The following is a 23,675-nucleotide window of genomic DNA, read 5'->3' as shown; positions in this document are numbered from 1 at the left end:
ATCTAAACAACATCATGAAAATTTTGAATAGTATTTGATTATAAGAAAAAACTCAAAAGGGTAGGTCATTTTTAAATACAAATTTTAGAACAAAAATTAAAAAAAAGTTGGCTCCAAGGCTTAACATTTATTTAAGAGTACATCCAACAAATTTAAAATAAAACTTTTAATCCAACAAATGTAAACTAAAACTTTTAAACTTTTTTTTTCATCCTTGTCTAAAGCTCTCTTTTTGAGAAAATCCAACAACTTAGGCATCTAGTAAAATTGATATCCCTTTAGGAAATGAATAATACTATATTTGCATTTGCTTATTTTATAAACGTTGAAGTAAGGTAGTAGAACAATAAAAAATCAGACTTTCATTAACAACAAAAGGAAACAAACAATCAAAACAATGCAAAATGACAAACAACTAAAAGGTTGTCTTGTCTTAACAAAAACATCTTTACTAAAGGAAAAGTTTATCCAATGCTAAAGAAGTATATTGTCTATCATATAGTCTCAATAATATATATATATATATATATATATATATATATAAAGTATTTGAAAGATAGAAGTATTAAAGTGAATCAAGTGAATTAAAACAAAAAATACAAAATCAATTAAAACTCTCTTACACATTTTTTTTATATATTTTAAGAGTCTTATAACTTAATGAAACCGTCTAATTTGGTTGTATAATTTGTTTAATAATTTTTTTTAAGTATTTGCTTAATCATGTATATATTTTCACTTTAGTAAGTTGAATTTATTGGTAGAGATTTATTATGTGAAGTTTTTTATGATGAAGTATTTCTAGTTTTATTGTGTGTTATGCACTTTCACTGTGTAACTCTCTCGGATATGTTAACTTACAAAATTTTGTAAAACTAGTTATAGGAAAGTGATTATTCAATTTGTATTCCAATCTAGTGTCCTTTTTTCGAAGCGAAAGTTTTAAAATGATTTTTTTAATCAACAGTGAATAAATAGAATTAAAAAAGACATTTCAGGGTATCCCAATCCTTATACAATAAAATAGTCAAGATTAATATGTTCTTCACCCAACCAAAAGAGATTCCAATTGACATATAATAAAAAAAAATATAAAAAAATAGCATGTAGGAGTATATATTAAAGCTAGTCAATTCTACCATCAGGTCTAATATAGGTACATTCATCCTTCCAGTTGCAAAATCGAATAAGATTAAGCAAAATAAAGATATTTTTTATTGCCTCTTCAGTAGCAAGATAAGGAGCATCATCAATCCTCTTAAGTGAGCTTGCAACATCTTCCACCCACTCCTTCGGAACAAATGGAACACTTTGCACTGACCTCGACTTCGAATTAGCGTTCGACAATAACACAACTCCTGCATCAAAACCTTGACTCCTCTCACTCGAAACCTCAAAAACTCCCCAAAAAATGAAAATAGAATTAGAGGAAGACATTGTTACCGCAAAAAGGACGAAGAAAACTTCTCGACAAATCGGAAGATCAAGGTCAAGTGATTGTTGACCTAACGTTCCCAATCACTATAAATAGTCGCGAACCCCCAACTGTTAGATTATATGACATCTTACGGTTTAGAAGATGTGATGCTTGAAGTACCTCAGTACCCCTGACATTTATTGCGTACACTACTTAAGGAAGATATGACTCTTTGCAAACGACACAGCCTCTCCTTTCTCGAGCCCGAAGCACATGGGTATACCCGATACCCAAAACTGAGAGGACCTCGACCTGCCAAAGATAAGGAAAGAAAGGAATTTTTCTTTCAAAAAAATCTACATCTCTTCTCAGGGGGCCGGTTTATCGTCTCGCATCTCAACCTCTTGATATTAGTCCTCATACTCTTAAGAACAGGAGAAGCTTTAACATGATACGATTTCTCAGCCTCTCAGTCATATTGGCTTGAAAGAAAATATTATTAATCCACATTTGCGTCAAGAGGATTGAACTTAAACAAAGCACTTAACAATGAATGTCTATAAAAATAATATAAATAATTGGCCCAGGGATAAGTAAAAGGTAAGTTCAATAATATTTATGATTCATTAATACATTACACTAACTTAAACGACAGAGTACCATTACATATACCTATTTTTATTCACACAAATAACTACAAATAGACCGAGAAGAAAGACCAATAAAAAACCTAGACCAACCAAGAGTACCCATCAAGATTGTGAAGTAAGTAGACTCATTTTGCTCTTATAAAAACACATATTATATTATTATTACTACAAAGTAGAGAATGTTAAAATAGTAAGATACCGTTATACTATAATTTTCCCATCATCAAGTTCACATTTATAGCTTTTAATAATGGTGTGTCGTAGCCTTTTTTGGTTGATGAGTGTTAACAAAACATGCATAATGATAACTCTAACTAAAAACTATAGTCCCGACAAAAGTTAAACTACATAAAGGAGTTTAACATAATTGCCTTTGGTATGCTTCAAAATTAAGCTTTGCCTTCTAAACTTGTGGTGATCCATTCATCATTTGTTCAACTTTATAGTCCTCATTACCCACTCATGAATACAATAATTTCTTCATACTCCATATTGTAATCACTTTAGACAATTCCTTTTGTGTTATGGAAAGAGAACTATTACCTAATGGCAAACAAAAACTAATATTGCTCTCACATAATTAATACCGGAAAATCCACAAAATAATTTACCTATATTAAAATATTTTGTTCACTATAACAACCTCGAAAATTCAAGTTCATAGAAGATGTCGTATTCATGATTTTATATTCGTCTTCCCAACACCAAATTATTCAAAATTTTGTATTTTTTTTCTTGAAAAACAGATCATATGTGCTCTTAATTAAGAATTAAGTAAAAGATCAGACGAAAAATTTGTTCCATGAAATTTTAAAGAATAAAAGTTGGATTGGAGTGACACCTATTTCTAATTAATGGAGTATCTGTTGTCATTATAATAGTATCTGTTTCTATTATTTTAATTGTAGGTTGGTATGGGCTGCATGAAGAGTTTGGTATTTACGTTCTATATTTTTCGCTAATAAAGTAATTGAACATTAGTGATCGTTTTGTTTAAAAGATATACTTTTATATTAAAATCATGTTTGTATGAATAATTATAAAAACTCAAGGCACCCATTTCGGAGAGGGTGAAAATTTTACACACTCTCTTTTAATTAACTCTTTTTTTTACATTGTTTTTCTTTTTCTTTTACATTTTGTGATTTTTTTAAATATTTTATACCTTTTCAAGTTTAAATTATTATTTTACTGAATAACTATATATTATCTTAAACACAAATATAAATTAAAGAATAGTTGGTGGGAATACCTTGTTTTAGTAAAAAAAAGCATATTTTGTTGAGAATCATAATAATTACCATTTTTTATTTCAAATTAAATTATATCAATTATTGTTATTATGAATATGTAATTATTTTCTCTAATTTATTTTATGTTCAGAAAAATATTTTCATTATCATTTTTTTTATCAACAAAGAATAAATAAAATAAAAAATATTGTTATAATTATACTATTTTTTTTCATTAGTATATCATTGTTATAATTATACTATTTTCTTCAAATTTAAATGATTTTTTTACGTAAAATTAATTTAATTCATGATAGAAGCAATATATATGATAAAACTATAATTTAAATTATTAAACATCTGTAAAAAATATTTATCCTATGAATTTGTAACAACTAAAATTCTAATTAGAAAAAAGCTTCGAATTTTTTTTTTTTAAATTATTTTATCACAATTGTTTACAACATTTAAAGCAAAATCAAATTTTAATCAAATAACTATTTTTTAATGCTTAAAGAGAAAGTTCTGTCATTAGTTAGTTATTCTATTCTATTCTTTTTGCTAAAAATATTTATTACAGAGAATACATGCAATGTTAACTAAAAAAGTGCTCTGTTTTTTTAAAGTTTAAAACAAAGAATTTGATTTTCTTATTTGTTTGGACATAAAAGGGTTTAACCTAATTTACTATGCAGAAGAAGACCAAACCATTACGTATACTCATTATGTTTTTTCCTGATTTTTTCCCCTTGAAATGGTTATTTGTTTTCATATTCAAGCACGAACTAATGATTCTCTAATTAATGCACCTGATTTTCGATCCAATCTCATATATAGAATATTATGTTTGAGCAAATTAAATGTTCCACTAGGTTCATAATCTTTTTCAAAAATCAAAATTTAAGCACAAAAAATTGCATTTTGACTGAATATTTGTTATTGTATTGAGACTGGTGGCATGTGGAACTTGGAATCTTCCTTGAGAACCTCACATGCCTTACTCTCAAGACAGTTGGTAGTCTATCACATAATTCACAAAAAATGAAACCAAATGGGACGTGATGTTCGCAGATAATTTCAAATTATTTCTGCTCTTAAATGCTATCAATTTTTATATTTAGTTATGTCGTTAAATAGTGTGTTTATGTTGAACGTACGTATCAGACACCGACACCAATATTTTTATGACACTTGTATGACGTTTATCGGTGAAGTGTTATATTTAAAAAATATTTGTTTAATTTTTGACAATTCTAACACAATTATAATATAATTTTAAAATGAAAAAATATATTAATTTTTAAAAATTCAAATTTATATTATATTATGATTACAAAAAGAATGAACAAATTATTTTGAACTAGTCATAAAAAATATCTTTTTACTATAAAAAAATTAAAACATATTTGTGTACATAAATCTTTATTGTTAATTAATATAATTCATAATTATATAATATATAGATTCGTGTCTCATATCCTACATTAATTTTAAAGATTATACATATTTTCGTGTTTGTATTCGTATCTGATTGTTGTTTGTATCGTGCTTCATAGATATTTGAATTTTTTTTATGAAACTCTTACAACCCTTCGATTCTCTTTCACTTGATAAAAGATATACATATATATAGACTATTAAATAGATAACACTTCCTTATCCAATCACACGTGGGACCCTTACAAGTTGGCATAGAATTTCATTTACATGCATATATCAATAATCATATTCTATTACAATTTTCTGGGGTAAGTATAAGGACTCACCTACCTGTGTAGAATAATCAGAGCTGTTAAAAAATAGAGCCATATATGGAAGAAAAATAGCCATAGAAAAAGTGTAGCATTCTTCGTATGTACATGCGTAAGGGAGGTGGAAACAGAATGTAAAAACACATATTTTCTTCAAATGGTGTCACGGGCTTTGATATTCTTTTTGTGGTGCTTTAGTCAATTGGAGAAACATCACGGGGGTGAAAGTGAAAGTGAAAGCGTTCACTCACAAGTAGGTTTTCAATTTGAAGGGTCTTCAAGACAGGTCATTGTAACTGGTGTCTGCAGAGCAGCAGAAACTTCGCAAATCATATAACATATGTTGATCAAGATTCTTTAGAGCCAAGGGTTTGATAATAAAGATTACTAGTTGCAATTATAATTTATTGGAGATCGAATGCCTCAAATTCCGATTGTTTTTCTTTGATATCCGAGAGGGTAGAGTACCTGCAGAGATACTTCGACACTCAAATTAGATGAGATCAATTTAGGTGATCTAGTTCAAAGTTCAAAATAACATTACATTTCACTATGAGAATCTCTCTTATTTATACTGTTCTAGTGGATCTTATTCTGTTAGAATGATTAAGACAGACCCAATGAACATTTAATCACGTTGTATAACCCCTAATTAGGATTAATGCTCTTAACCCATGATTTGACGTGAACATTATTTTGTACCGAGAGACCACTAGACTATAGACTATATGAATGACCGACAATTCAGACTTTCGATTTAGAAGTTTTATTGTCTAGTAACACTTTAAAAAATTCTAATAACATTTTATCATATTAGGAGAGAGTCGTGCATTCTCCATCAATCTACGACATACCTCCAGAACCATGAAAACCAGACATCTAACTCCTTCTCAGTATAACACTTGTGATTAACAAAAATGAATGGATATTTTGAGGTAAGAATAAAGTAAGAAAAGAAAAGTGAGAGATTGTGTTTTTTTGTTTAAATAATTGGGTTGTTTTTCTTACTTTATAAGCATCCATGTTTGTAAGTTATGGCATGTAATATATTTTAATGAATGCATTTCAGCATCTAGTAGCACACAAGTAGTAAATGGGACCAACCCAGGCACCACCCACCGAGCCTAACTACGTGTTAAACTCACTCACTCTCTCATCTCACAACCCTCATACTTATTAAGGTTATGCAATTAATCAATCGACGTGGAAACGCAATCAATAAACTTTTATTTTCTCTCTAAGCCCCCACATCGAAATCAAACCCACTCAAAAACGCAACTCCTTCTCTATATATATATCCCACCCACTCACTATCGTTCTTCATTTTCAACCCATGGCTTCTCAAAACCACACCAAATTACTAGCCATTGCGCTAGTGCTCTGTGTGGCACTGTCCTTCCCAAGGACGTCCCAAGGGAGGGTGCCCTTCGCGTGCGACCCTGCGAACGGACTCACCAGGGGGTTCAAGTTTTGCAGGACCCGCGTCCCCATCCACGTGAGGGTGCAGGACCTCATAGCCAGACTCACATTGCCGGAAAAGATTAGGCTCGTCGTCAACAACGCCATCGCCCTGCCCCGGCTCGGAATCCAAGGCTACGAGTGGTGGTCGGAGGCGCTTCACGGCGTCTCCAATGTGGGCCCCGGCACCAAGTTCGGTGGGGCATTCCCCGGCGCCACCATGTTCCCTCAGGTCATCACAACCGCTGCTTCCTTCAATCAATCTCTCTGGCGCCAAATTGGACGGGTGAGATCATTTTACCCTCTTCCTTATTCTATCGTATCCCTCCCACTAAACCTATAACATCAACTTTTTCAATATTCATTTCCGTTGGCTGATAAATAATTAAAAGTAGATTCCTTTATTCTTCTTTTCGGCCATTCATGACAAAATTACCCATTTATCCATCACCTTTTTTATCCATAATTAATACATTAAATATTGCCTTTGCATGCATGCCTTTATTATAGTCCCAATATAACACCACACAATGGGTAATTTCTCCACTAAAATAGAATCCTAAGAGAGCGATAAATAATATTGAATAAATAGAGCGGAATAATAAAAGAGATAAAGAAGAAAAAACACACTAAAAAATTGTTAACGGAGTTCGATCAATTTAGCTTAATCTCCGAACAGAAAAACAATTCATTTTTATTTATGGGAAAAGATATTACAAATTGAAATATTTAACAGTGAAAAACGAAAGTTTAATTTATAACCCTCAAACCTCTTTCCCAAACAATGAACCCACATTGATGTGAACTTAAGATTAAGCCAAAATCAACATTACCCAGTAAAAGTTACTTCAATGAAATCATTTTATGTTCTTTAAAAAAAAATAATCATACATTCATAATTTTTATATAATAAGATATATAAATTCCCACGTCTTAAATGGTTACTTTCATAAGTTTTTTGAATTTTTGACTTTTGAGTGTACTTTTAAGTTTTGAGTACGGGGCTCGAGATTTTATACATTTTCTAGAGTTTTTAGTTACAAAACATCTGAAGAACGACGGAAAAAAGTTGTTGTTGTACATGAAGATTACAAAAAGTGACTGGGTATTTTTGTTGGTTATTACTTTCGTTTTTGTTCTAATCCAAGTAAGTTTTTTTTTATATATATACTATTAAGAGTGTGATGCCTCGTTATAACCTGTTTTAGCTGGTTTACATGGTAGCTGACAAAATTGTGTCCCAACCACCATGTGGGTTGCTGCATTTGAATATAAATATATGTGCAATCGGACAATGAGGTCATTTTAATGGTAAAGAAAATGATGATAAGTTTGAAAACTCATCAACCCAAATTGTCAGCAACCATAGGGTAAAAGAAGTCCATTACGCCATTCATTCATTAACTACGAAAGTAACATAGATGATGGTGGTTTTGCTTGTCCCTGTCTTCACTCCCTCTTTAATTCATTACTTCAATATTCATATCCCTCAAGATTGGAATAATAATTAATTTTCTCTTTTCTGCTCATTAGCAGATCCCTTTCATATTCTAATTTCTCTTACATGTTTTCACTTCAAACTTATCTTAATTTGCATGTTTGAAGTTGTTTAATGAAGCATGGAGTTTCATCGTGTTTGCATCTTTGTTAATTATTGGTTTGGTGAATAATTGAAGAACACATAGTAGGTATTTGATGCCTTGCAAAAACTTGCGTCGACTTTTCCACCACGTCTTTTTTCTTTTCATTCTCGTTTTGGTGGCCATGGCTAATGATTTTAATGCTGATAATGATAAAAGTTGCGATTGTTGTAACAAAGAGACCAATCACATTACCAAGAGTTGTTATATTAATATATTATTGGTGAAGTGAAGTTCTTCTCTTGAGATAAAGTGATGATGAAAAGGAAAACCATTCAATGTTGATTTGGATATTTACTTATTTGTCGTGACATTTAGATTCCAGAAAATGTCAAAAATGGGGTGTTTTGTTTTGTCTCTTACTCTCAAAAGCAAATTTTAATATTCCGGTTGTTGGTAGTTTGGCTAAGACAGAGAACAAATCGAGAGATTAAGATTTTTTTTTCTCTAAATAATTATTATTCTATTTTGGTGCTTTAATTAATACATATGCAGAGGGTCTAAGGTTTTTAATATTTTAAAAATTATTAATGAATAATATCTAAAATTGTCCTTGAAAATTGATTGCGATATGAATTGATTGATATTCATATAATTACCTTTATGGATAGTTTATATTGTTAGGTAGTAATTAAGGGTTTACTAAAAGAAATATAGGTAAGTAATGATGATGGAGGAGGTACAAAAAGAAATGTAGGAAATTAATGATGGGTGGTATATGCAGGTGGTGTCTGATGAAGCAAGAGCAATGTACAACGGTGGACAGGGTGGCTTGACGTATTGGAGTCCAAATGTCAACATTTTTCGCGACCCACGGTGGGGCCGCGGCCAAGAGACTCCCGGCGAAGACCCAACCCTCGCCGCAAAATACGCCGCCAGCTATGTCCAAGGACTCCAAGGCGACGGCGCCGGAAACCGCCTCAAGGTGGCTGCTTGTTGTAAACACTACACCGCTTATGATCTTGATAACTGGAATGGTGTAGACAGGTTCCATTTCAATGCCAAGGTATATATTCTCCCATTTTGGGGTTTTGAAGTCGTTATTTTAATTAGACACGACTCTGCCATATTATACCGTGTCAACTTGACACGATTTCTGTCTTTTCATACTGAAGTTGTGTCAACTTGACACGACTTCTGCCACGTCATAAATTTTTTTATATATGTATTTTATGTCGTGTCAAGTTGGCTCGACTTCAGTATGACAGGGTAGAAGTCATGTCTAATTGGGACGATTTGTGCATATGAAATCGTGCCGAATTGGCACGACTTGCCTAAATTTGCAACTTTTTTAAACGGACTCCACTTCGGTAAAAAACAAAAAAAAATAACTCCATCATGGTAAAAAAAAACTCTTTCATTTTGATATATTTTCAAATTGATTAAATTCTAAATGAAAAATAAATGAAATCTTTTTTATTAATTTTAAAAAACGATATTAAAATTATTTTACCATATTAAAATCATAAAAATCTTTTTTATGATATAACATTATTTTTACATTTTATATGATTTTTTATTTGTTGGCTAAATGTATTATATAAATAAATAAAGTTGATCTACCTGTCCATTTTGTCCTTTCTTTCATGCAAACCACTTGTTTTTGATGATGAACCAGTTTGTTCTGAACTGGAACTGATGGAAGTTGTTGTGACAACGACTTGCGCCCACTTGCTAATTAGTTGGGCCCATCCCACTCACACTACCCAATCAATCACCACTTACACAAATGACGTCACTTCAAATAATGATAAAATAAAACCATGGGCCCAAATTGAAAGGCTTTTGTGGGCTTTTTTGCACCTGCAGGTAAGCAAACAGGATCTGGAGGACACTTACGACGTGCCATTTAAAGCCTGTGTGTTGGAAGGACAAGTGGCGAGTGTCATGTGTTCTTACAATCAGGTCAATGGCAAGCCCACCTGTGCTGACCCTGATCTCCTTCGCAACACTATCCGTGGCCAATGGGGCCTCAATGGGTCAGTCCAATTTACTCATTTATTTTTTGGTATTTCTCCCTGCACCCCAACAAATCACTTCCTTCACCTCATCATTCTTGGAAAAGACCATTTTATCCCTTTAAAATGACTTCCAAATTACTCTTTCTGAGATATTCTGGAAACACACTTTGCTTACCATAGGGAACTTCTATTCCAGAAACACCTTTTCTTACAGAACCCTTATTTTGAAATCATCCAAAACTATCAAGGATAATTCTGGTATTTCAAAGAATGTAAGGGTGCAGATAGAAAATGTAGAGGTGCAGAAAGAACTACCCTTTAATTAATTGGGCTTTTGGTTTCAGCTTTTACCAATTTTCTCACCGTTGTTTTTGTCGTACACAAAAAAAAAAGGTACATAGTCTCGGACTGTGACTCGGTTGGAGTTTTCTACGACAGCCAACACTACACGAGAACACCCGAGGAAGCAGCAGCAGATGCCATAAAAGCGGGCCTGGACTTGGACTGCGGCCCATTCTTGGCGATCCACACCGATGCTGCCATAAAGAAGGGGCTCATTTCCGAAAACGATCTGAACCTTGCCTTGGCCAATCTCATCACGGTCCAAATGAGATTGGGCATGTTTGACGGCGAACCCTCGGCCCAACCATACGGAAACTTGGGCCCAAGAGACGTGTGCACCCCGGCCCATCAAGAACTGGCCCTTGAAGCAGCTAGAGAGAGCATAGTACTCTTACAAAACAAGAGAAACTCCTTACCACTATCCCCTGCGCGAATCCGCACCGTAGGAGTGATTGGGCCCAATTCGGACGCTACAGTTACAATGATAGGGAACTATGCTGGTTAGTTAACAACTTAACAAGCTAATAATCGTATTTGTGGTGACAAAAAGAAAAAGGCTAATATAGTTTGAATTGTGGTAGGTGTGGCGTGTGGGTATACGAGTCCTTTGCAAGGGATTGCGAGGTATGTGAAGACTTCACATCAAATTGGGTGTAGGGGTGTGGCTTGCAGAGGAAACGAACTATTTGGAGCAGCAGAGACCGTAGCTAAGGTAGTTGATGCCACTGTGTTGGTAATGGGCCTTGACCAGTCTGTAGAAGCCGAAACAAGAGACAGAGTTGGGCTTCTCTTACCGGGCCTTCAACAGGAGCTTGTTGCTAGGGTGGCTAGGGCCTCAAAGGGCCCAGTGATCTTGGTCATCATGTCTGGTGGCCCAGTTGATATCTCGTTTGCTGTAAATGACCCAAAGATCAGTGCCATTTTGTGGGTTGGTTATCCTGGCCAAGCGGGAGGAACCGCCATAGCTGACGTCATCTTTGGTCATACTAACCCAGGTAAAAAACAGTCACACATAGTCTTTTTCTTTGTTTTTTTTTATAAAAAATTTCATTTTAAATTTAATATATTTCAAACAACAACAATCATTTATTATCATATAAAAAAATATTATTAAAAAAAATATATATAAAGAAATTAGACTAAAATTAATATATTAACAAAAACTGGTCAATTCCATTCCAGGGATACTTATCGAGTGGACCATACCAAGGCTACATAGAAAATTTATACCTATTAATAAATTTTTTTATGAAAAGACTAAATGAAAGAAAATTTATTATACCAATAAAAATACTCTCTATGATAAAATCTAAGCTAGCAAGTTTATCATCAGATATATTTTCTTCACGAAAAATGTGAGAAACTCTAAACCTGATTTTTTCAACATAATTATTACAAGTGTTCTCATCTATTACAAAATATCAAAGAAACATTAGTCTTAACAATAAATACAACATAAAATAAGACATAATAATATTTAAATCATAAACTAGGAAGACTTGATAAAACTAGATAGTATATATAACTCGATAAAACTTAAAAACCAAAATCACCGGTTTCTTCTTTGGTTTATTTTGGATAAAGTGGGAATATATTGGGATGTGTTGCAGGTGGAAGATTACCCATGACATGGTACCCAGAAGGGTATTTGTCTAAAGTGCCGATGACAAACATGGACATGCGTCCAAACCCAGGAACAGGCTACCCAGGAAGAACCTATAGATTCTACAAAGGACCTGTGGTCTTCCCATTCGGACATGGATTAAGCTACTCAACATTCACCCACGCCTTAGCCATTGCTCCCAAACACCTCTCACTGCCCTTAACCACTTTCACTAACTCAACCCTCTCCACCCAAGCACCGAGGCTCAGCCACGCCAATTGTGATCATGACACGTTGGACATGGAATTCCACGTGGACGTAAAAAATGACGGCTCCATGGATGGGACCCACACCCTTCTCGTATTCTCGAAACCGCCGCCAGGAAAATGGTCTCAGATCAAACAACTGGTGAACTTTCAGAAGATCCATGTTCCTGCTGGCTCCACGCAAAGGGTGACGGTTGGTGTTCATGTCTGCAAACACTTGTCCGTCGTGGACCAGTTCGGGATTCGAAGGATCCCTTCTGGTGAACATGAACTCCACATTGGTGATCTCAAACATTCTATTTCTGTCCAAACTATGCAACAGATCAACAACTGAACACATTCATTCTGCCATTGATTCATCATCTGTCAAGCAAATTTGACAGCTCCAAATAGCAAAAGCATCATATGAAGAATAAAGAAAAAGAAAGAAGTTACTATAGCCTGAAAAATTCAGATGTAAAATAAGGGTATATAGATGGCAACTGTAATTTGTAAAACCATGTATCATTATTATTCATACTTCATATGTCAAAAAGGGATATAAACAAAGATTACGTTATATATATTCTTTCTTTTTACTTTTTCTTTTCCTCATTCCATCTTCTTTGATCCAGTTGGTCACGACATTAGTGTTATACGTGGGTGTTCTTACAAGGACCTAGAAACAAACTCCCTTTGCCTTCCACCCGTTGACCTCTCGGCCTTCGCTTTCGGACTCCTTTCTCGGCGTGATCTTTCAGCTTATTTGTTCTTGGTTTGTATTTGGTTCGAAAATCTTTCACGTTTTATTGAATTGCTTAACGGACACTTCTCGGTCAACTTTAATTTACTCCATTTGATCTTTCGGTTTTTGGTCTCGGCTTCCTCTCACAGATGGGTGTGCGTACTTGAAAGGTGCTCCGATGCCAAAGTTAGATTCAGTTTTACAAGATATTAGAATGAATTCACCCTTCCTTACCTCTCAGGATGACCCTCTATTTATACTACTCTTTTATTGGGCCCAGAAGTTATTTGGGTCTTTTCTCTTTGTATTAAACATTTACTACACACACCTACATATTTGGGCCCAGTTGGGCCCAGTTTCATGGGCTTTTGCTTAATAATAATTTCAATTGACCTTTTTTAGTTCACTTTTGGGTTGAACTCTTGGCTCAGTCTTCACATTGCTTTCGGTTGGCATGGACCTAATTGGACCTTTCGGTCCAATCTCTCGGCCCAATCAGTACAGTGGGGATCATAAATTTTTTCTCAAAACTCTAAAAAAAAAACAGGGTATTGTTTCAGTACAACTAATATTTTTTTAGAGTCGGTGATAATTTAAATAATTTTTTTTCTTAATTTTCATCGAAATGTTTTTTAAAAATAAAATCGTGATGAAACAACAACCTTAAAAACGAACTTCAAATAAGATGATTAATCCTAATGATATTATCTATTGAATTTGAATTTGAGGTGAAGCGTGGACAATGAAACAAAGTTGAGTAAATTAAATGAGTAAACCAATGTGGTCAACTTCAAACCCACAAGCTAAGAAAAAATATGACTCCATACAAATTTGAACCAAGTTGAATAGATCCCTTTTCGTTGTTTAGACAGTTGAATTGAATTGGACTAATAAATGTATTTGACTACTCACTCAAAGTAGACCAAAATCAAATTTTAAACCAATTTCTCCTTAGAAACAAAGCAAAACAACAAAAATGTAAGCTTCTAGTGGTATATGATATTCACCAAAAACATCATTTGAAAATTCAAAATAATAATATTTTATAATTTAAAATACTAATATATATTTTTATATTATTAAAGGCCATGTAATTTTTTAAGGAGAGTCTCAAAATTTTTTTTAGTAAATTATATAATCTAGATTTAACTTTTTAATATAGATGAGCACCAATATTTTAGTATTATTCATTTTACACATAAATAAATTATTAATTTATTATAATATATTTTGTTATAAAAAAAGTTGTAGGATAGATGTTATTTTTGAACAGTGATGGGTATTTCCCACTATAAAAACTGAAGTTTAAGAGAATTTACAGTAACTCATACTTAACCAAATGACTAAACCATAAAGAAACTTCATATATTAAAGAACTGTATCTGAAAACAGGTTATTATTTGTAAAAGGCACTTTATAATTTGGTAAAAAGATCACAGTCACATATGGTTGGTACTATGAATTTTTATAAATGTTGAGAGCTTTGCATTTGCAATTAATTAAGAACAGAGGATAAGGATAGGACTATAGGAGTAGGACAATAATTTTGTACGGAATTAATCCACCGTCCAATAATTTCACACTTTTATGATTATATATATATATATATATATATATATATATATTATATTCTTCCCTAGTGTCAATTCTCAACATTAAAGAAAAAGTAAATTTACACAATTGTTTATTATAAAAAACAATAAAAATATTATAAGAAAAAGAAGGGTGATAAGATTAAGATAGTGTATGATATTTATTGGTGTTTTATCTAGGTTTCTTAAAGTTTAGTTTGCTATGGTTGCTGAGTCTTATGAAATTATACATGCTAGGGAAAAAACTCAAAAGATGAGGTTTACTAATGTCTGACTCAATGTGATTTTTTCTTGGTTTGTGTTGCGTTTACTACTAGGACTAATGTTCCGTGAATATTTCGTAATCGATAAAATACTTGTCTTAATTACTGTGAAAAAATCAAGTCTAGGGTTACTCATATTTTTTGTGAAGGAAATGTGTGTGCTGATAAATTGGTTAATTTAGGATTTATTCATAGAGAATCATTTCATTGGTATAATAGACTTCCTTCTAGTCTGTTTTTAGAATTCTTTTTGAATAAGTATAGTTTACCTATGTATCATTTTTGTAACATATGAGTTTTGGTCCAGTCTCCCATATTTTGTATATTTTTTCTAATAATAATACTTTTTTTTTCATGTGATGACAGTTGATTGTTGTTACTTGAAATGTCAACCTAGCTTAGACGCCAAGTTACGTAGTAATACCTAACATGAAATCTTTTATAAAAAAAAAAAATAGTCAGTGCATGATATTTTAAAAACTATTTTTTAGATGATAATGTATTAGGGTAAAACTAAACTAATAATAATGGTAATAAAAGGTTCAAATAGATGTATGATATATCCTAATTAGGGTAACCATTAATATAAGTTAAAAAAAATGATATATTAACAACTTTGTTTCAAGTATATAACCATTTTTTTTTTATCTAAAATTTCAATTTTTATATGAAATTTTTCTTATATCCTCAATTAAAAATTATATAGTAAAACATCATATAAAATCCTCAAATCAAAAATAAGAAAAAGTTACTTTTACAACTGTGTTTATAAATTATATCTAACTTACAACCAATTTTTATAGTAAAATATATTTTTTTCAGTTGTCAAAGTTGACAAATGAATATAAAATTGAAAAGGGAATAACTCAAAAAATAGCCTTGTTGATATCTTACAACCTTTATATAATTATAATTATAATTAAAAAATAATAATTTTTTTACTGCAATAAAACAATTTTATTATATCACTATTATAAATTGATGTTTTATGTGTAGTATTTTTTATAAAAAAAATAATTGTTAGTGGTAGATCTTGTGGTATAGGTCTTAGGCTTAGCTGGTGGATCTTGTGGTGAAAGTATCTCTATAAAATAGAGTCTTAGATTTGTAGAGATTGGTGGGGCCTTTGACAAGTGGCAATCGTACAACACTTTTTAATTTTCAGAAAACTGACATAAAATTTATATATATAATGCAATTATTAATTAAAAGTTTTATTCATTACATTAAATCTAAATTTTCTATAAAAATTTAACATATTATATATATATATATAAAGTATTTAATATCTTTGTAACACACTTAACATAAGATAAATATGGATTGAATTAAGTAGTATTGCTTATGTCTCTTAATCAAATGGCCCAATCAACACCGTTTGTGAGGGTACCCTATGAATTGAAAGGACAAAAAAGAAAGAAAATAATAAAAAATATTTTTAAATACCTTATTTATATTAAAATGATTTTTTTTATGCATAGGATATCCTTATTTTTTTTAAGTTAGTTTAAATATAATTTAAAAAAATTACATATATATATATAATTACAAAATGTGAAAATCGACCTTAAGTTCAAGATATTGTGATATCCTTTAATCTGTTGAATTGATTATGCTGACAAAAAAAAAATAGTATTGTATTGCAATAAATTATACGAATTTCAATAATTCTAGCAACATTAAATTTTGTATCATAATTGATTGTGACAATCTTTATCACATTGATAGCATATGTAGTTTAAAACTAATATTATTGTATTCAACTTGTTATCGAGTACCCTAAGTAATTAATAGTTAAATTTTGATAAAAAAATATTATATTGTTTTAAAATGTTATTAAATAATGTATATAATAAAAATATATCTTAATATAATAAATATACGTTGATCATTTATCGTATATTATTTTAAAATGGCTACTCCTTTTAAAAAAAAATACAATTACTTAAACATATTAATTTTAACACTGACAACCGAATATGATTTTTTATAAGGTAATGCACCACACCAGTTTAGGAAAATCCAAATTGTAGAATAAAAAATTCATATATATAATTAAGCTTTCAAATTTTGATTTTTATTTATTTAAGAAAATAACGAATAATGCAACATGATCACATATAAACTTAACTAAGATAGATATGCTAATGTAATAATGGTTGCAAAAAAATTCAAACCAACTAAATATTTTAACTTTCTGTCTTTAGTTATTATTGGTAAAATAAAGAATAATCCAGTGCAATAACTACAAATTATATAAAACAAATTGTATTTTAGAGATATAATTTTAATTAACACATTGTATCACTTTCGTGTAATTTGTTGTGTGTATTTTTAGGTGAGAATGTGTAATAGTTGTGTAAGATAGTAGTACAAAAACCAAACAAAATTAGGAAGACTTTTTTTTTAATAGTTATTTTATATATATATATGAAAATCATTAAATAGTAATCTTAAGATAAAAAATAATTAGTCATTTGACTAAATTATATAGCGAAAATCTTAGTAACTAATAGTTAGATATTAATTTAAAAATTATTTTATAATTTTTTATTAATAATAAAAATTACTTTATACATCTATAATTTTTTAGTTTATAAAATAGTTTTTAATTTAGTTAATATAATAACTAATTATTTTGGTATCTAAAATTAGTTTTTATTTAATAATTTTTTTGATTTTTTTAAGTATATATGTAGGATGTTACTTTCACTAATAAAAATAATTATAGTTGAAATAAAAAATAAAATTATATCATGCAATCAAAATCCAACCTATTAACATAACAATCCCATAAAAAAAACACTACAATCAAAAGTTAAACATGTAGCTTAAAAAATTAATCTTTATCATAAATGAACTAAACTATCACTTATTCAACTTCCACATATTCTAACAATTTTAATCACTGATACATTAATCCATTATAACTCTTTTCAATTTCCAATCAAAGTCAATTTCCACATCAATTCAATACAACATATTCTTCCAAATCATTAAACTATTTTTTTGACTAAATCATGCTTAATTAATTAGCTCATCTAGTCATTTATCTTCCAAGAAAAAAAAACAATAATTTAAAACTACTCCTAAGAACTTTAATGATCTAGAAAATTTCAGAACATGAAAACAAAAAATTGATATTGATGAAACAACTTTTCAAAAACCAAAACATTCATATGAACCTAAAAAAGACTAGATAAATAATTTCTAAGAAAAAAATTGACTCTAAAAGAAATTGTAATTCATCATAACCCGTAATCATTTAATAATTAATAAAAAATACAATCAATTTTAGAAAGTTACAAATAAATTATAAAAAGAAAAAAAGTATAAAGATTGTGATTTTATAAAATAAATAACTAAATAGTAAAAATTCCATTTTTTATATTTAATCATGACTTAAAGTTTTAATATTTCAAAATCATTCCTATTAAACAACAAAATTCGGGTCTTTAAAGATATGCAAGTGTCAAAAACATAACATAAAAAGAAAATAAAAATATTTTATTATATATTTTACTTTAATTTTAATTTATTTTGTATAACGATTCTCCGTTTGTAACAAAACCAAAAATGAGATGAGCAAATTGTTTCTTTTTGGTATTTTCTGTGTTCAAAATCCAGTGGTAGTACTAATGAATGATAATAATTATTAATGATAATAAATTGATGAAAATATAAATAAGGGTTTTCTAATCTTAAAAAATAATAATAGTAATAATAATATATGTCGATTAATTAAAATAATATTAATAATTCTTATTTTGAATGCACTTTCAATTTGGTTATTACATAAATTATTACAAAGTTAACCATAATAACTTTTAACGCACTTCTAATTTGATTATCATATACTTTAAAATAGTAAAAGTAAAATATTGATAATTATAAAAGTAGTGACAAATAATTTAAATTTTTTAAAGGAAATAGAGGTAGAATAAGAATTTGGTAAAAGAACAATAGTAAAGGTTTGGATACACTTCTAATCTAATATAAAAAAAAAATAAATCAATTTTGGAAAAAAAAATAATTAGTTGTTATAGTGACTAAATTATAAACATTTTAGAAACTAACAATTTTTTTATTTTTTAAATTAGTTTTTATTATTGTTAAATGATTTTTAAATTGGTATCTAATTTTTAACTACTAATTATTTATATTCTAAATTTGGTAGAAAAACCTTGATTGCTAATTAGATACCAATTTAGAAATCATTTAACAATAATATAAACTAATTTAAAACCAACTTTGTTTTAGTCTCTAAAATTAGTTTCTATTTCATGGTTTTATTGTAGTGGTCATTAAGAATTAATGATAACCATCTTAATTACATTTATAATTTAGTTATCACAAATATCATAAAAATTAGCAATAACTACCTTAAATATACTTCTAATTTTGAATATTATAAAACTTTTTTAAAGTTAAATTAAAAATAAAAAGATTAAAAGATTAGCTAATTTTAACATACAAGTATTTCCTATAAAAGATTACGTGATTATGATATTTTCATTACACTTAAAGATATCAAAAGCAAAGAACTATTCATAGAACTAAAAATAGTGTTATTTAAAAAATGGTTTTTATCAAAAAGAATATATTAAATAAATAATAAATTGTTATTCTAATTAGTCTTACTAATTTTAAGAGGTAATATAAATAATTATTAAAATTACATAATTTTTTCCTATTTAATTACAGGTAACGTTTTAGGAATTACATTAGTGTGCTCATACATCCTTGTAATCCACTTTCAGATTTAAAATTTGGTTTTACTAATAATTTTATTATTATTATTTTTATTAATTAAATATTAATAACGATTACATTATTTTAAACTTATGATAACTCTTCTAATGATTCTTAAAACATTTTATATATATATATATATATATATATATATTTTAAATACTTTTATTAACAATCAAAATGCTTTATACCATTATATGAATGCATGCAAGGTAATAAATTAATGTGAAGTAACAATTATCTAAAAATAAAAAAAACATTAAAGATTAAATACAAAATTAGTAAATTTAATAAAAAGGCTAAAAATACATTCAAATTATTCTATTTTCATATGAGTTACTTAAACTCTGATTAAAAAATAGCTTATATAGTTTATAATATGTAAGTTTATTTTTTTTATTTCCTATTCTTTATCCTCACTAGTTTATTCAAAATTTTATTTTATTTTTTATCAATTTAAAAACTTTCTTACTTACTTTAAGAAATTAAAGGTTAAGTTCTGCATTTCAAGTATTCTACTTTCAAATCTTTAAATGGTGAAAAAAATATGTATCACCTAATAGTCTTAAAATAATATATAAATATAATTTATCCTTTAAACATTAAAGGATGTTATACCTACAAATGTTAAATGATAAATATTTAAAATATGAAAACATCAAAATAAATGCGTCTTTAAGAATGAGAGAGTTGATGATACAGAGGTGTTTGTGGTGGTAAAAAGAAAAATTTGGACTTTGATTACTAGTGATTTGTTGGTTTTTCCTTATTATTGGCAAATGTGCGTTTTTTTTGGTGGTTTTGAGGTGAGAAATAACTCATAGTTTTTTTTTTTTTGAAAATTTAGAATAGATTGGGATGTGAAGTAATATCTTATCTTTTTTCTTAATTATTGTATAAGAGTTGAGTTATCCTTGAAGTGATCCATATTTATTTATTATTTTCTTATTAATAAAAAATAATAATTAAATCAATAAAATTATATCTTAAATACATTAATGGATATAATTAGGACTATGAATATGTGAGAGTGAACTCTGAAATCCTAAACCTTAAACCTTAAACTTAACTCTTTCACTCATTCATTAACATCCCTTCACTGTTTATGAGTAAAATTAACGTTAAATTTTGAGGATTATTAGCACTTAAGATGAAACCCTATTTCAGAGTGAAAAGTGAAAGGATTTAAATGAAATGGTAAGTGAGAAAGTGTCGGTAATGAAGATTAGTAGCACATGAGAAAATTGTACGTTTGGGGTATCAGATGGACCAAACGATGCTGATATTCTAACGTCTCAAACTACATCACAACACATTTTCTTTCTCTTATTCTTCTTCTTCTTCTTCACCATTTTTCATCTTCAAAACCATTTCCTTAACCAAATCACACCAACAATAATTTCCTTGGATCTGGTCTCTGTTACTTGTCTTCTGCCAACAAAATGAAACACGTGCCAACTAGCCACTACAAAACGCCCACGTAAACCCTTTTCATAACAATGGATATTTGACATAAAAGATCCAAAATTTAGTCGTTTTTATTATTATTAATATTAGATTTGGTGCCTTATTTCTTAGCCTCTCCTCGTATAAATTGATGCATATTCTTATCTAACCCTCTCACTCAAACCCCTTCTACCTCATTCTCTCTGCTTTCTTCTCTTTAACACTTTCTCTCACTTTCTCCTCCTTGCATCTCTACCTTCCTCTTACCACAAGGTAATTTATCAACATCATCACCCCTTTATCTATTTTCTTCTTTTTCTTATATATAATTGAGTATTCATTCCCCTGCTTCCAACTAGTTCTTCCTTGCTCGATTGGGAGACTGCTCTGTTTCTATACTCTGTTTTCTCTTTCTCTGTTTTTCATCTTCTCTTTTCACACAAATTAAAGGTTACATTTTTGTAGATGAATAATGGTCTAACTTTGAATATTATTTTCTGGTTTGTTATACTCACCAATTGGGTTTTTGAATAGGTAAACAAAAATGTCAGGGTGTGACAAGGAAGACTATTTCACTGCCCCAGATGCTGAGGTACGTAACATGACCAAACTCCAACCAGCAATTATATATTTTTCTTCAAAACGGTTCATTGATTGTTTTAATATTATGATATACGACTTAGAAATACGATAAAAGCTGCGTGGTTTGATGGTGGTGAATAATGTGAATGCTATGCGTGTGGAATGACATTGCAATATGCAAATAACACCAAAAATTAGAGGAGAATCAGACGGAAAATCCAAGTGTCTATTTCTGATTCAGTGACATACCTTGACTGCACGTGTCTATTTTCCTTGGTGTACATTACGTTGTACCCATGTACTCGTTCTTCATCATCATCATCGTTGTACCGTGTACTTTTGTGCTGTGTATTGATTGAGTACCTGAGTGTTTTTTTCTTTCTAATTTTTCAATTGGGTTACAGTAATATCAGACAAATTATTAGATTTGAAATTAAGTTAAGAGATTTTAAGGTGAAGATATTTTGGTGGTGCTCCAAAATTGTCGGTTACTCTGTTCTAGTTTTAAGGAGTCCCTACCAAAAGTGATGCATACAAAACTCACTGTGCAAAACAAAACAAGCCTAACTGGCTTTTTGGCTGTCAAGCAAATCATGTGAACTTCGTTTTCTCCCAAACATGACCTTCTCATGGCCATCATTGAAACAAAAAAAGAAGATAATTAAGGTCTTGTGGAATATTCTCTTTCCCCACTCACATGAAAGAATTGAGTTCAACTCAAAACACTCTTTCAATTTTAATGATACTATTAGGTTGTAATTAGGTTACTGATAGAATTGGTCAAATGCATATTTTTATTATGTTCTTAGTCTTGGTAGACAAATGTGTAATTTTAACTTGTTGGGTTACTTTGCTATGTTTTCAAGATTCAAATTAAAGAAAAGGGTCCAATTGCACAACATCTTTGGCTAAATAATTTTCCACTACACAAACATTGACTGGTGTACACCTTTTCTGATATCATGATTTTTCTTATTGAGGACAATTCTCTTTGGTGGTTGGTGAGATATGGCCCCAAGATTCAAAATATAACATATGTTTACCTTTAGAGTGTTTCATTTTGTTCATCAACTATCAATTTTATAATATCACATTCTCTTCCTTTCCTTTCTTTTGGTTTGATTTAACAATTTTTAATATCAGACAACAGCTGGGGGAAAGTATGGTTCACTTGTCCCAAAGAAGAAGCCTTTGATATCAAAAGTAAGCCAATACTAGAAAAAAACAACTTCATTTTTTTCATATAACATATCATTAGTTTAATTACTTTGTCTCTGATTAAACTTTATGCCTCTTTTTGGGTTCAAAAGGATAATGAAAGAGCCTTCTTTGATTCAGCAGACTGGGCATTATGCAAGGTATATTTGAATTTCACATGTTAAAACTGAAAAACCACTCCAAATAATGTTCCAAAACATTTAAACTAAATAATCAAATGTATACCAAACCTTTTTTTCCCATAAATATAACTCTTTGTTGGTATCTAATCTCAACAGCAAGGTGCTGGAGTGAATCAACAATCTACAGCAGCAGTGGAGACACTGCAACCAAAACTACAAGTATGTTTTGGAGTTTAGTACTTGTTTTGTTGTAATTAAGTTTTGGAGTTTTAGTACTAATCATTGAGTTTTGGAGTTTTAATTAACTAATTTTCCTCCATAATTTTTGTTTTTGTTTTTTTCAAACAGAGAACTCCACACCAGCAACTCCCTCCAAGACGACCTGCATGCACATCTGGTTGAGATAATTTCGTGAATAACTCTAATATGTAATGCTCCAACTTCAATACCCTTTTGCAGCATTTGCATCATGAATGTGTATTAAATCATTTTCAGTCCATTGAAATGCAGGGAGAATAGATTTAATAAGTGGAACAAGGATTGCTCAGTCAGTTTCAGTGTTACAAAAACTAATGGTGTTCCTGATCTATGTATATTACAATTTACTTCATGTTTTCTATTAATTAGCAGTTCAATAAAAGTTTCATTTCGATTCC

General features: G+C 29.8%; 2 protein-coding genes across 7 annotated transcripts; both read left to right on the top strand.

Moving 5' to 3' along the window:
* Nucleotides 1-6,020: 6,020 nt before the first annotated feature.
* Nucleotides 6,021-12,883, top strand: LOC137821708 (beta-D-xylosidase 1-like). Its single transcript, XM_068626428.1, has 6 exons — nt 6,021-6,794; nt 8,873-9,154; nt 9,958-10,127; nt 10,503-10,951; nt 11,033-11,446; nt 12,062-12,883. The coding sequence occupies exons 1-6, from the start codon at nt 6,384-6,386 to the stop codon at nt 12,652-12,654; spliced, it is 2,319 nt and encodes a 772-aa protein (XP_068482529.1). The 5' UTR covers nt 6,021-6,383; the 3' UTR covers nt 12,655-12,883.
* Nucleotides 12,884-21,194: 8,311 nt separating this feature from the next.
* On the top strand, nt 21,195-23,675 carry LOC137821709 (uncharacterized). 6 transcript variants are annotated; one of them, XM_068626430.1, is made up of 7 exons: nt 21,195-21,370; nt 21,632-21,689; nt 22,823-22,882; nt 22,990-23,037; nt 23,176-23,238; nt 23,368-23,447; nt 23,530-23,675. In XM_068626430.1, exons 2-6 carry the CDS (start codon nt 21,642-21,644, stop codon nt 23,419-23,421), a joined length of 273 nt encoding a protein of 90 aa, XP_068482531.1. In that variant the 5' UTR covers nt 21,195-21,370; nt 21,632-21,641; the 3' UTR covers nt 23,422-23,447; nt 23,530-23,675. The 6 variants fall into 6 exon arrangements, with proteins under 6 accessions (XP_068482531.1, XP_068482533.1, XP_068482530.1 ...); XM_068626432.1 differs by having other exon boundaries at nt 21,236-21,370; nt 23,515-23,675; XM_068626434.1 differs by lacking the exon at nt 21,195-21,370 and adding an exon at nt 21,429-21,547.

This window comes from Phaseolus vulgaris, chromosome 9, assembly GCF_000499845.2.
Source record: "Phaseolus vulgaris cultivar G19833 chromosome 9, P. vulgaris v2.0, whole genome shotgun sequence".
Classification (NCBI taxonomy): Eukaryota; Viridiplantae; Streptophyta; class Magnoliopsida; order Fabales; family Fabaceae; genus Phaseolus; species Phaseolus vulgaris.
This window is presented reverse-complemented; position numbering and strand designations above follow the sequence as displayed.